Source organism: Cupressus sempervirens, chromosome 5 (assembly GCF_028749045.1).
Source record: "Cupressus sempervirens isolate cs-2001-9-10 chromosome 5, ASM2874904v1, whole genome shotgun sequence".
In the NCBI taxonomy this organism is placed as follows: domain Eukaryota; kingdom Viridiplantae; phylum Streptophyta; class Pinopsida; order Cupressales; family Cupressaceae; genus Cupressus; species Cupressus sempervirens.
In genome coordinates, this window is record NC_143122.1 from 399799943 (window position 1) to 399814435 (window position 14493).

The following is a 14493-nucleotide window of genomic DNA, read 5'->3' on the forward strand; positions in this document are numbered from 1 at the left end:
CTGCAATCACCTAGTATGTAGGATCAGGTACTAAATACATAGCTCACACTAACAAACCATCGAACCAAGGAAGCATTAGAACCAACAATACAACCACCCCCCTTAATGTAGACGGGGTGAGGTGACAAGCAACTAAAAAGGTGGGCCAAAATTCTCCTACTACACAAGAGCGAGACACATCGAGAGTGAGATACAGACACCTATAAAGGCACATGTCATCGACACATCATGGGGCTAATGTTATGGAAGGGACACTCACTTGACAAAGGAAGAGGGCCTAAATGACAATCAACTATCCCCTCCATGGCACTTTATAAAATAGTGCGAGTACAACGAATCACAATGATGAAAAGGATCTTGAAATGCAAGAGTGGCACTTTATCTCAATGTGTTTGCATAAAGATGCTAACAATGAATATCAACAATGATCAAAAAAAGCATATGACTAATACAATAGAAGGTACAACCCAAAACAAAGCATCTAAAGAAACAAAATTGATCCCCAGACCTGAAACAACCAGGATATCCACCAGAATAAAAAATGCATAAGAATGAATAAAAAGTTCCTGAAGAAAAATCTGGAACAACAACTAGCATCACTAAAAATAGTGCAAAAACATCTTTCCAATGATATAAAGAAGTCCAAAATCGGAGATCAGATGCTCAAGATACGCCTCCTGGAGTGCAAAATAGAACTTCCATCTTTGACTGCCAAAACAAGCAACCAAACTGCATCAAAACCCAAAAACACCTATACCAACATCTCCATCTTGGAACCAACTTTCCAGCACATTTTTTAGATTGAAATAATACATCTATATGATCGAGTTACGAAAAAAAACTCCAAGGCCTCTGAAATGCATGAAAATTTATTTTAATTAAAAAATAATTTAAAAAATAAAAAACTTCACAAAAATACCACCGTCACTTGGGTGGAGGTGGAGTTGAGGAAAGTGGTAGAGCCACTAGTGGCCGTGGTGGTGGGCGAGAGGTGCCACTGGCAGCGGTCATTGGACCCGCTGCAATCAGCGCACCGCCGACAGTCATCACTAACCACTAGCGGTTGTGGTGACCGTAGGTAGTTCTTTAAATTGCTGTAGCAAAAAAAGCCCATGATTTTAAATTTTTTTGGTGACTTTTGACAATTTTTTGCCTTGATTTGTGTGCTAGGGGTCGTATGGCCCTGTCGGGCAATTTTTTTTTGCCTCCCAGATCAATGTTGTCCAAATTGGACAAATTTTATACCAAAACGAGGGTTTTGACACCTTCTGAATCCATCTGTGACATTCGTTTGGCCTCAAACTACTCCAAAAATTAGTGACCCCCTATTTTCTCAGAGAAACTTGAAAAAACACCATATTTGATTTGCCAAACCCTTGTTCTCCCTTTTTCTTGAAACACCGAACAAGCTATAGCAGATCTGGCTCTGATACCATGTAGGATTTGAGCAAAAGTGCATAACAAATCCACGAAGCCCAAGAAATTCTACATGTAGAAAACCTATCATAGAGAAGAAAAAGACAAGAAGAGGCAAGGGTTTGATCTGAAAAACTCAGACTAAGAAGAAAAATATTATTCAACGGATTCTAGAATTTGCAAAGAGATCAATCCTTATAAAGGAGATCAAAACCCGAAAAGGGTAACCTAAAGCCTAAAAAAGCTAGGGTTGCACATTATAATTAATAAAATATTAATTATATGCACCTACAAGATAGCTTAAGAAAACTAGAGTAATAGGCAACTTATTTAATTAAATCAAAGTGATTTAATTAATAAGTGAAAACAACTAATTACTCTAACAATTCTTATGCTTGGCATTATGATATGTAATGTTTCTCCTACACACTTTAGCAGTATGTCCTTTCTTACAACAATTATGGCAAGTAGGTTTGGAGTTATTACCTTTGTTGTTCCTTTCTTCAACACTTTTGGATGACTCTCCTTCTTCAATACTTGTATATCCTAGTCTAGATGTATCATTATCGGATCTAGGGGATATCAATAATTGCTCAAAGTATTTGATAGCTTGACTTGATTTATTTCTCAATTGCTCATTCTACAACTTAAATGTTGTTATCTCAATGTCCTTGACATTCAGCTCATAGTGGGCATTTATCATTTGACTTAGTGTATCCAATTGCATGTTAGTTCTGATGATTTCTCTTCTAGTCTGTTAGCCAAAACTCTTTTGTCTTCTTCAATCATGGCTTTATCTTCCATGTATTTCTTCTTTTGTTTAGTCATCTCACATAGTAGTATGGCATGTGATTCTTGCTCTAACTTGAGATTTCTAATTTCCTCAACTTGGGCTCTGTTCTTTTCCATTAAATCTGCACTTTCTGCATCAAATTCATTTAAGTATCCATTTGCAAATAGCTTAGTAGCATCCATCTCTCTGTATTGTGTCTCATTTTCCTCAATAGCAATTTCTTTAATTATTTTCTTGCTTCATTCAGTTGATGTAGAATGAGTTGTATTTCAAATCCCTGATTCTCAATGATCTTTCCCAACTTGTAAACTTCCATTTCCAAGATCTTTCCTCAAAGTTAAAAAGATTCTCTTTCAAAGAACAAGGCTTTGATGCCAATTGTTGGAATTACAATAGTAAAGGTAAACTTATGAGAGGGGGTTTTGAATTAGTAGTTTAAACTTTGACTCATAAAAACTTTCACCATGCATCCATCTCATACATTCAATAAGAAAATTGAAATACCATATAAAGCATGTATATCTAAATCATGGAAACATATAAGCATTCACACACATATGACACCAGCTATGATTATCCAAAAACCCTCCAATGGGAAGGTAAAACTGGGGTGGGGATGACACACATAAATCTTCACTACTGTAGTAATAAAGTGTATCCAATGAAGGTTACAATGTTTTGATCATGAGACATGATCTACCTTGTGAAATGTCTACCCTATTAAAGGCTTACAAACATTGTTAGGTCTTACCCTGTTAAAGGATTTCAACACCTTGTTAGAAGTGTGCCTTTTTAGAGGACTTTAACTCACAATTAAGTAAGCACCTTGTTAGAGGATTTTAATACAGCTTGTTAGGACTACTCTATTAAGAGATTTGACTGATCCACCTGATAGAACGATTCAAAAATTATCCTATAGTTAGCACTTGATTGCTTGATGACAGATCACCTCTAAACTTATGTATTCTTGATCCTTCTAGATCAGATGTCTCTTTGTTGTATGTTCTTCTCTTCCTATGTTCTCCTCTAACTAATTATACAATGCAATCTTAGATAAAAACTCCTTAGCCACCATGAATTCTCAATTTGCCCATGCAAACTTCTCTATACTCTCCTTCATACACCTTGTAAAGTTTAGAGTTTTTCCTCCTTAAGAAGACTTAGGTGACTTAGGTTTAGGTATGAATCAACGGCTATGATTCATCCATTTTACCGCTTAATCCTTCCTTTTTTCTAATTGGCTACATGTCATGCATTGGGAATCCAACTTAAGATTCATCCTTATCTCCAAAATATCATAAATCAATCTTTAAGTCAAATAAAAAATGGTTTACATAGTTGTTTGTGCCATTACAAATAACTATGACAAAACTGTCTTACTCGACATCTAAAGTCTCTAATGCTTAGCATATATTGACTTCTATTATGTGACTCAACATCTATATCACTCAGCATGTACTGCTTGCCGAGCTCCTGAATCACTCAACATTCACTATCTTCTTGACACTTGAGTGACTCTATACATGAGTGGTTCAACACTCACTCTAGACTTGGCATGCTCTATTACATACATGTTGTGCTCAACATGTATTACTTGTTCGACATGAACTAAGTAAATGGCCTAAGTGTGTAGACACTCATTAGTCAAAACCAATCTAAGATCAACATACTATTGACTATATTCTATATAAGCTACCACAATCTCTTCAATCCTTTGTGGAGGATGACTCTTTATTGAGTAATATGACTAATGAGTGAATGACTTAACCGGTTGTTATTCATCACTTTTGATTACCATCCTTTAAATGGAGAGAACAAGTAGAGCTTGGAATATAAAAGTATTCATTCACGTAATTGATTATTTTAATGTGATGAATCTACTAATATTCTCATTAGAAAGAGCTATACATTTTCATATGATAAGTCTTTTTATATTCTCGTGGAAAAAAGGGTTATTCACATTTTGATAAAGTTGTGGCATCTAGTAACATTGTAATAGAAACACATATTCTTGGTACTATACTATCAATTGTTTTTTTTGACTCATATAATATTGATTAAGAATGAGTAGTCATGGTAGGCCCCCACTACATAGAGGAAAAACTCTAGGTGATTCCAAGCTCACCTTCAAATACATACTGTGCAAAATATAATCTAGCATTGTTCCCCTTTGTGATTCACATAATAATCCACATTCGGATCCATATTGTTCAAAATACCACTCTGATGAGAACTAGAAACCTACCCACATTGAACTAGACATTATTTAAGTAAATTTTTACCATAAATATCATTGACAATATGAAGATAATAGATAGAGAACACAAGTTCAACATCTTTACTTTTATGTGGTGTAGAGAAATACCATTCTTGTAAGAATTAACTTCCTCACACTGAATTATTAAGTAATTTTCTTTGACAAATATCTTGACAATATGAAGAGAACATATAGAGAATATATTGAACATCTTTTGTTGTTTTTGGTGTGTCCTAAAATGTCTTGTAATTTTGTGATTTGCTAAAATGATAAAGGGTCCAAAATAAAAAACAAAAAATAACACCAAGTCTAGTGGACAAAAAGTAAGGGCTCAAAAAAAGTGAAACAATACAGAAACTAGCACCAAAACTAGAAAAAATAAATAAATTACCACCAACACCAAATAGTACAAAAACTAAAAACTAAAATGCTAAGCCAACAAAGACAAATTGGCACCTAACATGAACCAAAAAGTCGCAAAAACACACCAACACCAAGCTCCAACACCATAGCCACACCCCAACATAGTACCACTACTTTCTCATCTCCTTGAGCTTCTTCAAGAAGGACGGCTACTTAGAAGGACAAGAGGAAGTTGCATCCCCTAAGTCATCCACCTTCTTAGTGAAAATCTGAAGATCCTCCTCTTTACCATGGGTTTCCTCCCTTCTTTTTCTTTTTTGTTTCCTTTCCTTTAGCTTGCCTTGAATCATGCCAATGGACTTTAACACTTTGTCCTATGCAACTCTTTCTTGTGTAGCCAAATCCTTGATTTGATCCTCTAGCTGAACCTAAGACTCCTCCATTGATGCTAAGGAAATAAGAATCTCATGATACATTCCATATCAAAATAGATATTGGTATTTCTTCCCAAAATGTCATAATCATGAGGATCATTCCCTTGCAATGGCAATGCCTATTGGCAAGTAGATTCCTCTTTTTCTCTCTCAGTTTTCAAGTGTTTATTTCACTTGAACTATTATTTCTTAGGGGGCATTTTGTAATATTGGATTCATTTTATGCAAGAAGTAATGAAGACATTTCTAGATGTACCCATTTTAAATGTATGAGAACACTAAAGAATTGTGATGAGTTGCTCGTGACCAATCAAGATGGACTTCCCCTAAGAGTAGCCCAACTTCTAGGTACTTTAAAGATTGATCCTTTCTTTAAAAAATTAGATGTTAACAAAGAATTTAGATGTTCTTGGGGGGTGGGGGGGAGGTGATGCCAAATGAGCTCCCATCTTCATGTGGTTGCCCCTAATTAGTAGAGAATATTAAACTATTTTTGAAACCAAGTGAAGCTCAACATTAACCTATGAGTGCATGAAAACTAACAATGTGAATCTCTTGGTTTCAGGCGATATAGAAGGAGGCTCTAGAAGAACCAACTTATCAATGTTGTATTATTTGTTTTTTTTCTCATGTATAATTTCATCATTTGATGTGATATGGGAAAGACAAACAATTTCTAGATACACATCATTTATTTTCATAATTTTAAAATGATTGTAGGTGTAAAAAAGAAAATGGGTTCTATTAGAGAGAAGGTATCATTCAAATGACCCCCGAATGAATATTTATATGAAAGAAAATGTGGGAGTTTTGAGGGACTATCCATGGACTATCTATGGAAGATCATGAATCTACTCTTTTTTATGTTTTCAGCCTCCTAATGAATTTATTGTTTTTATCTTGGACTATGTGATTTGCAAGAAGATGTAAAACTAATGAAGGACATGGGCTTGGATGCATAAAGGTTTTCCATATCTTGGTCATGGATATTACCATGTGAGACAATTTTTTAACCCTTAAACAAAATAGACTAGCAATCAACAATGCCTTTCTTTAAAAAGCTTCTTATTTTTGGTGAAAACAAATGGCACAATCAAAGATGGAATTAACAAAGTCAGAGTGGCCTACTACATCAACCTTATCAATGAATTCTTAAAACATGGTAAAAATTAATCCTATTTTCTATTATGGACATAGAAATCTCTGCAATTTTATGCAAGCCATAACCAAATCATGTTTGACAAGTTCTAACTTAAATTTGATCCTTGAGAAGTTTTGCTCCTCAATTAGCTTATTTCTTTTTAATTATGAACTAATTACATTTTCTGATATTGAGCACAAGGAACACTTGCAAATCTTTTGTTTCAATAACTAAGAATGTTGCTTACATTTTTGTTGTAAAGATTTGAAGTCAATCAATTTTATGGGTCCGAGAATAGCACTTCTTGGTCTAAATGTTGCTTAAAAACCAACTTTTGAGTAGCGTGGCTAATGGCGGCACTTAGTTTGAGCCAAGATGGTTTTCTTCTAAATATGCATGTAGATATCTTGTCTTGATTGATATACCAGTGTCTTCATTTTCAAAGATATTATAGTTGGTCTTTGTAGCTTATTGAAGTATATCATTCTACCATTGAATCGAAACTCCTTCATTTGATATTAGTGTGTGTTAATAGCTTTAAGAAAACTTGAACAAAGATATCATGATTTTCTCTACTTAGAAAAATCACTTTCTGAATATTTGGATTCTTCTTTCTTTGTTGTATAATCAAGATATAAAACTGTAGTATGCAGGATTTCTTCATGGTATGATGCTTGATCCCTTTTTTATCCTCAAGTTTCAAGGTATTGGATTGATTTCTTATCAATTGGATTCATTCATAACAACAATCTTATTATTTGTATCTATACTGGGCAGGTATCACAAATTCAATTGGGACATTTGTAGCCATTGTGAGCACAATTGGAATAAGGTATTTTATTCAGTGTTTGGGTTCATTCCATTGTTTCTTGACATTTACTGTCATTTTGTATTTTATTTCAATCATCTTCTAGAATATGTATGCTGAGCACAAATGGAACAAGGTATTTTATTTTAGTGGTTGGGTTCTTTCCAGTGTTTCTTGGCACTTACTGTCATTTTGTATTTTATTTCAATCATCTTCTAGAATATGTATGCCACCGATGAAAAGGTGTTTGACTGACTTGAGAAGGATATAGATTTTCATTGACAAACATATTTGTTAGTTTTCTTCCATCTACACTAAATACCAATATAGTAGTAGGCTAGCAAGAAGATAGACCCACATCCATCCAAATGATCTTCTTTTTGGGTATCCTAAAATAATGGGTTGACATCAAAAGGCTGGTTGACATCAAAAGGCTTGAGCTTCATCATGTGATTTTAATCTAAAGTGTTCTAATAAGTGTGTATTGGCATGTTTTTAGGCCCTAAGTGTAATTATATATTTGATCTCAGGAATCCTATAACGTATGTCTCAAAAAATTTGTCTCGGGCCTTATCAACTTTAAAGTAAGGTCATACTTGCCACAAAAGACATTCAAGTGTTTAGCCCATTTAACCCATTTTCTATCATTTATAATACCCTAGTCATTAGATCATTGTGAATATGAAAATCTGATCATCTCTATAAGATGGTGTTTTCCATCCAAGTGATTCTAATGTCATAGTACCTACCACAACACTTTCTTGGATTGTGTCTAGTGCTCCCATAATATCCTATATGTTGTCTAGTTGTTGTTTATGTTGTGCAGTCTCTTTCTAAAGTCACTCCTTCTCCTTTTGATATGTTGCCACAGACTCTCTCTCGTGCCTTAAATTCTTATCAAACTTCTAAATATATGCCTCTACCATATCTAAAATCAACTTCACATTTTGTTGTAACTCTAGCATAGGTGTTTGATCCTCAATAGCTTTCATTTCAGCATTTCAACATTCAAGTTTTCAAGTTTCCTCTTTATTATATGTTTGGTTTATCAATGATTTCCTCTAGTTCAAAAAGTCACTCCTTATCCTTTTGATATATTGCCACAGACTCTCTCTCGTGCCTTAAATTCTTATCAAACTTCTAAATATATGCCTCTACCATATCTAAAATCAACTTCACATTTTTTTGTAACTCTAGCATAGGTGTTTGATCCTCAATAGCTTTCATTTCAGCATTTCAACATTCAAGTTTTCAAGTTTCCTCTTTATTATATGTTTGGTTTATCAATGATTTCCTCTAGTTCAATTATAGTGCATCTCAACTAGCTTCTCCAATGATGAAATCACCCATCTATCTTTAGATTGTGCAATCACTTATTGTTTTACAGAATCTAGATAGATAGTGACAGTTCCAAAGCCATAAACCTGAAGACTGTCATGTGTGCATCCCACTTTAGGGGAAAATTAGATATCATCTTCTTGTGCATATGTTTCAATCACTTCCTTCAAACTCAACTGAGTTGTGCCCACAGAATTATTCAGGTGAATTCCACTGCCCATGGAAGCTGAGGCTTATTGTTGAGCATATGTTGTTGTTGCTTCTTGTTGTTGAAGTTCCTCAAATTGGTGCTGCTCTGTCACCCTAATAGGTTATATTCTCTCTAGCCCAAGTTTGTTCCACAATCGTACTCTTTATAGCTTGATTAATCATTTCAAGGGCTACATTTAGTTGATTTTCTATCCTCTTATTAGCAAGAAGCTCGGGGAGAAATAGTCCTTTCTACTCTAAAAACCATTGTGTTATTTTATTAAAATATGGACTTGAACAAAGCCAATGATACAAAACTTGTTTCTACTTTGAAAAAAATGTTGCCTCCAACATTGCAACCATATGATAAATGGGAATAACAGATGCCCAAGCCATAACCCAGTTAAATTGGTCAAGTTGTTGATTAGCTGGGTTGCTTACAAATTCTTGTAGAACTATCATCGGATTAGGTACAATAAAATGAACAATTAGTTGTTTCCAACTAGCAGGATCAAATACAATTTTCCAAGTTGATAAAATTGCATATGCAGATGCATCCCTTGCATGCTAGGCATGAAGCACATTCCCCAACTTATAACGAATGGTTGGATATAAAGGCTCCATACGTTGGATATAAAGGCTCCATAGTAGATATGTGTGTTAGACAAACATGGTATAGACCAGTTAGATTATATGAATAATGAATGTAATGATAACATATCAAAATATATTAAAATATTCTCTTGCAACATTTAAAAATAATAATTTGGCTAGTCATCGTAGTTGCAATGAAATGTTCCAATGGCTAGCTGTCACTTGCATAGCAAGGGTGTCACAATTATGATGGCTACTCCAAATGGATCAACATCACTTCCATAGAAAAGTTATTGCAATTAAGAAAACAACCTAGATGCTTAAGCCATCGTAATTACAATAGAGGACTATCGCAATTGTGACGTTGTTAAGAGGAATTCTTATCCCTTCCTTCTTCCAAGTTATGACAATTTTATCTGTCACAATTGTGACAAATGCCATTTGCATCACAATTTGCGACAATAGAAGTTTGATATCCATCCGATGAGAGCCAGTTCATGCTTCTGTCGCTTGGGTGATGAGTGGCCATCGTAATTGAGATGACATGTTGTCACAATTTGGGTCCAAATGTAGTAATGTGTGGAAGGAGCATTTAGGTAACTATGGACTTAATTGCTAAAATAACATGACTTCCCAACATTGGTATGAAGTTTTTTAAAGATGTGAAAATTTCAAAGGATGCGGTGCTTAAATTTCCTAAAGATCAAACATAGAAATATCTTCTTTTTAAGTCTTAAGTTAGAATTGTTTGAAATAAGCCAAATCAAACCTTTTTGGGTCAAAATTCTTAAAGTGGTTATAGGGTATTTCTCTTTGGATGGAAGGTATACTAGGGTCCATAATTTTCACTTTGTCTTTTTAAATCATTTTTGCCACAAAATATGGATATCTTTTCCTTATTATTTTGTACAATTCTATGGTGAAAAGTATTAAGATGAATAGGAAAAACCCAACAAAACATGTTCTTCATAAAGGGTTGATACTACTCATTTATGAGCATTGTAGAGATAACAAGCTAGGTTCTTTACTGGAACCAAAAAAGAAGTAGAGTAAGAGTAAAATGGAAGAATCAGGGGAAGGTAGATCTAGAAAGAAGAAAAAATCTCCCCATGGTAAAAATAAGGAGGATTGAAAAATGGAGGTTTTTGCAAGTGACGATCATATCACTGAAGATGAAGATGAGGTTATCTCTATAGGTTACTCAAACAAGGAAAATAATGGAATCCAGGTTAAGATTCACAAAAAGGGCAAGCAAAATGTTGGAAAAATCTCAAATAAAAAAGAAGCTATGAAGGACATGATCACTGAAGACTCAAATGATGAGAAGAATCTCTCTCAAGCAAAGAAGGACAAGGTTGGCCAGAGTCAAGATGGGTCTGTAAATGAGGTGGCCTTCATTCTTCAAAAACTTAGTGGAGAGGACTTTGAGAAGGGTTTAGATTCTATGGTTGTTAAAAAGAAAAAGGATGGAGAGATTGAGGTGAATGATGAAAACGGTGCAAATAAGGGACTAGAAATTGAGGTTGGAGAGGAGATCAAGGATGATAATAACTAGGGAAAGGAGACTTCTGAAGATGAGAAAAATATGGGTGAAAATATTATTAGTATGGAACCTAATAAACTACAAAGGGAGGTGAATGTTGGTTTTACTCAAGAGAAAGACAACACTATGGACATGCAGACAGATGGTGTTAGAAATGAGCCTGGCTAGGGTAATCCTAATCTTGTGGCTTGTGAAGAATTTACTACCACTCAATAGGAGGTTTCTATCTCAAACCCTAGTGACCCTATTCCTAATGTTGAAGAACATATCACGCGAGAGTAGTCCATTCATCTGGACTTGGAAGACCTCAAAGATGAAAGGGATAGAGTGTCATGTGTTCTTTAGGCAACTAAGGCTAGGTACATTTATTCATTATAAATAGCCAAATTATGAATAGCCAAATGGATGGTCAACAAAGTTTTTGATCTTCATGGAAAAATTAAAAAAGATTGAGGATACAATGGTGAAAGAAGTCAACATAGCTAAAGGGAAGTTGTCTGAAACTAGGAACATTAGCAAAGATATGGTTAAAGAAGAGTAGACTAAGGTCGTGACAAAATTGAAAGCTAAAGATGTTATGGATGAAAAAATGTAGAACATGATAGACAAAATGGAGCGAAATGAGACTTTTCGTAGGTCTATTCTCATACATAATAATGAGGGTCTAAAATTTTCCGCTAGTAACGTGAAATGTATCTATGCTATGTTGGAGGAAAAGAAAAACACAATCATCAAAGTGGATCTTGAAGAGGATTTGACTATTTGCCAAAGTGAGAGACCTCGAAAAAGAACTAGAGGTAGCTTGAAGAAGAAAGCTGCAAAAGAATCTAAGGAGGAGGAGCCCACTGAGATCAATGAAATGAAACTGGCTTTTCAAAGGATGGAGGAACTGGAGATGGAAATAGAGGAGTTCCTAAAAAAGATGGTTTAACGTCCTACTTTCTATATTGGTTTGTGATGTTTTTCCTATTTTTTTGGTTGAATCTATTGGTTGTGATTGCTAGTTTTGCTAGATATGCAATCTTTTGTCCTTCTCGTTTTTTTTGCTTTGGGTTTGTCCTGTTTTGGTTTGATGAGGCTAAGAAATTATTGAAAATATAATTCTAATGTTGTTGTAAAGGGTTTAAGGTCCCCTTCAAAACCTATTTTTGAATTAATAAAAAATAATGAAATCATTATTCCACTTATAATATGTGTGTGCGTGTGTGTGTGTGAATCTTATGTGAGATTAGTGTGTTGGTTTTACAAATAGATGTTTCTTAATCTAAACTTTTTATCCACAACTGCTTCATTTTTTAAAAAAATGAGTCATATATAAAATATGTTTGAAGAAATATAAATTAACATTGTCAATTAAAAAAGTACTTTCTCACCTTAAAATACATCAAATATAGATGCAAAAAGTAAAAATTAATATGTTTAATACATATAATAAATATATAATTAAATCACAAGTAAATTTACAGACAATTTAAAACTAAAACTACTTAAAGGCAAATACTAAGCCATTAAGTGACACTTGTTTATGGATGATTCAAAAGCATATGTCATCTTTAAGTAAATGTATAATCTACATATTCTTCATCTAGTATAATTGTTTTTCTATTAGATTTTACATTGCTATACTATTTTTAACTTTCATTTTCTCAATTTTTTTCTTTCATTTGAATTCAAACATCAAGAACATACCTAACATCCTTTAGAAATTGTATAGCCTCCATATTCTACCTCTTGACTAATATTATATTTGTGTAATCATTCCATGCTATAATACTATTTTTTAATAGTTTTATTTATTTTTACTTATCTTCTTTCAACCATGAAAAACACAACTTCTATCCTTTAGAAATTGTATAACCTCTATATTCTACATCTTGAACAATATTTTGCTACTCAATTTCATGTTATTATACTGATTTTAACAACTACTTTACTTATCTTCATTCACAAATGCAACACTTACCTGCCATCCTTTAGGAATTGTATAGCCTCCATAATCCACATTTTGAATAGTTGTCTTGAATGCACCAACCACGGGAGGGATGCAACGTAAAGTTTCTTGAGCAACCTTCCATGTATACTTCATTTTCTGGATATCTTCCCATTGAAGAGGATCATTTACTTGTTTCTCAGATAGAACCTGGGTGTGCTCTACAAAACAATGCAAAAACAACACAATCAAATATAGAAACAGTAAAACGTCATAACCTATCATTAAAATTTATAGTCATTAATTATCCAAAAGATTTCCTTAATTGTTTCCCTGATTTGACCTATGCTCGCTATGTGGCAAAAATGAAAAACAATAATTTGAACTTTGTGAAAGCCAGAATAAACCGCTGAATTTGATCCAAGAAAAAATAAAACCAACCAACCAACCAACCTTGAAGAATGTTGTGGTAGACTCTAGGGTTTAAAGCCAACATTCTGACAAGCTGGGTTAAAAGAACAGTAGTGGTGTCATGGCCTGCCAACATGAGCACAATCATGTTATCTATGATTTCATCTTCAGTCAGGGGTACATTCTTCTCATCCTTCATACTTAACAAGCATGATATTAAGTCTTGAGTGGGAGAGGCTCCTCCTTGTTGCAGCTCTGTCCTCCTCGCTCTCAAAAAGACTGATAAACGCCTATATAATCTAGATCGAGCCTTTAAGCTTTCATGAAAAGATGTGCCCGGAAAATTCAATGGAAGAGACCAGGTACCCTTTATAAGTGCAGCCATATCATTCCCCAGAGCTTTTCTCTCATTTTCATCCTTGAGGCCAAAGAGAAGATCACAAGCAACATGGAATGTGAGCTCTTTCATCAAAGGGGCCACTGTAATACTCTCCTTTCCTTCCCAATCCTCAGCAAAATGTTGTAGTATAACTGACTCCATTCTAGTCAGGTACTTTTGCAGGACTTCAGGCTTCATGAATGTCATGATGGCGGCTCTCATCCTCTTGTGATCATCTACAGGCAGATCCAACAAGTTTTTGGGCCCAAGAAGTCTGCTAACACTGGAATTCTGCTTGCTACTAATGAGATTGTAATCGTTGTTGAAGATGAAGCGGTTGCCTGCTTGGCCTGTGAGGACAACTGTGGGGCGCCCCATTAATGAGGTTTTGAAGACATGCCCATATTTTGAGACCTTTTCCTGTACCCACTCCTTGGATTTGTTTGCCTTGTGTGCTCTCATGAATTGCAAGGTTTCGCCTACCAATGGAGGCCCTAAATTTCCAGGAGGAAGATTTTTGCCTCTTCCCCTGTTATGGATCTTGACTGCCATGGCAACAAGTATTGATGCAATTGAGATGGTCCATAAGAGTAGAATCAGATCACTGGTAAAGGGCTGAGAACCCATTAGAGATTTGCCCATGAAAGCCTTGGCAAACTCCATTGTTAGGGCCAATGGATTCTATATGCAGGGGAACAGAGCTTACTTGATTCCTTTGGAGTAGGCTTGAATGGATCAATGGGGAAACAGTTGCCGGCATCAAAAGGGCCGTTGACAAGCTTTATCATTAAAGTAATGAAAATGAAAACAAGAGCTGCTTCTTGTGATTATTATTGATTCTCTCGAGTTCTTCATATGAGATAATTGATTCGTTTCTGTTATCTTCTGAAATTTCTC

General features: G+C 34.6%; 1 protein-coding gene across 1 annotated transcript in view; it reads right to left on the bottom strand.

Moving 5' to 3' along the window:
- The window catches only part of LOC149556500 (taxane 1-beta-hydroxylase-like), a 54225-nt gene extending 39966 nt beyond the window's left edge, over positions 1-14259 (bottom strand). Inside the window, exons 1-2 of the mRNA XM_089785878.1 lie at positions 13260-14259; positions 12840-13027 (exon numbers count right to left, since the gene is read on the bottom strand). Of these exons, the coding sequence (XP_089642004.1) occupies positions 12840-13027; positions 13260-14259 (1188 nt within the window). The remainder of the gene's footprint in view (positions 1-12839; positions 13028-13259) is intronic.
- Positions 14260-14493: the final 234 nt, after the last annotated feature.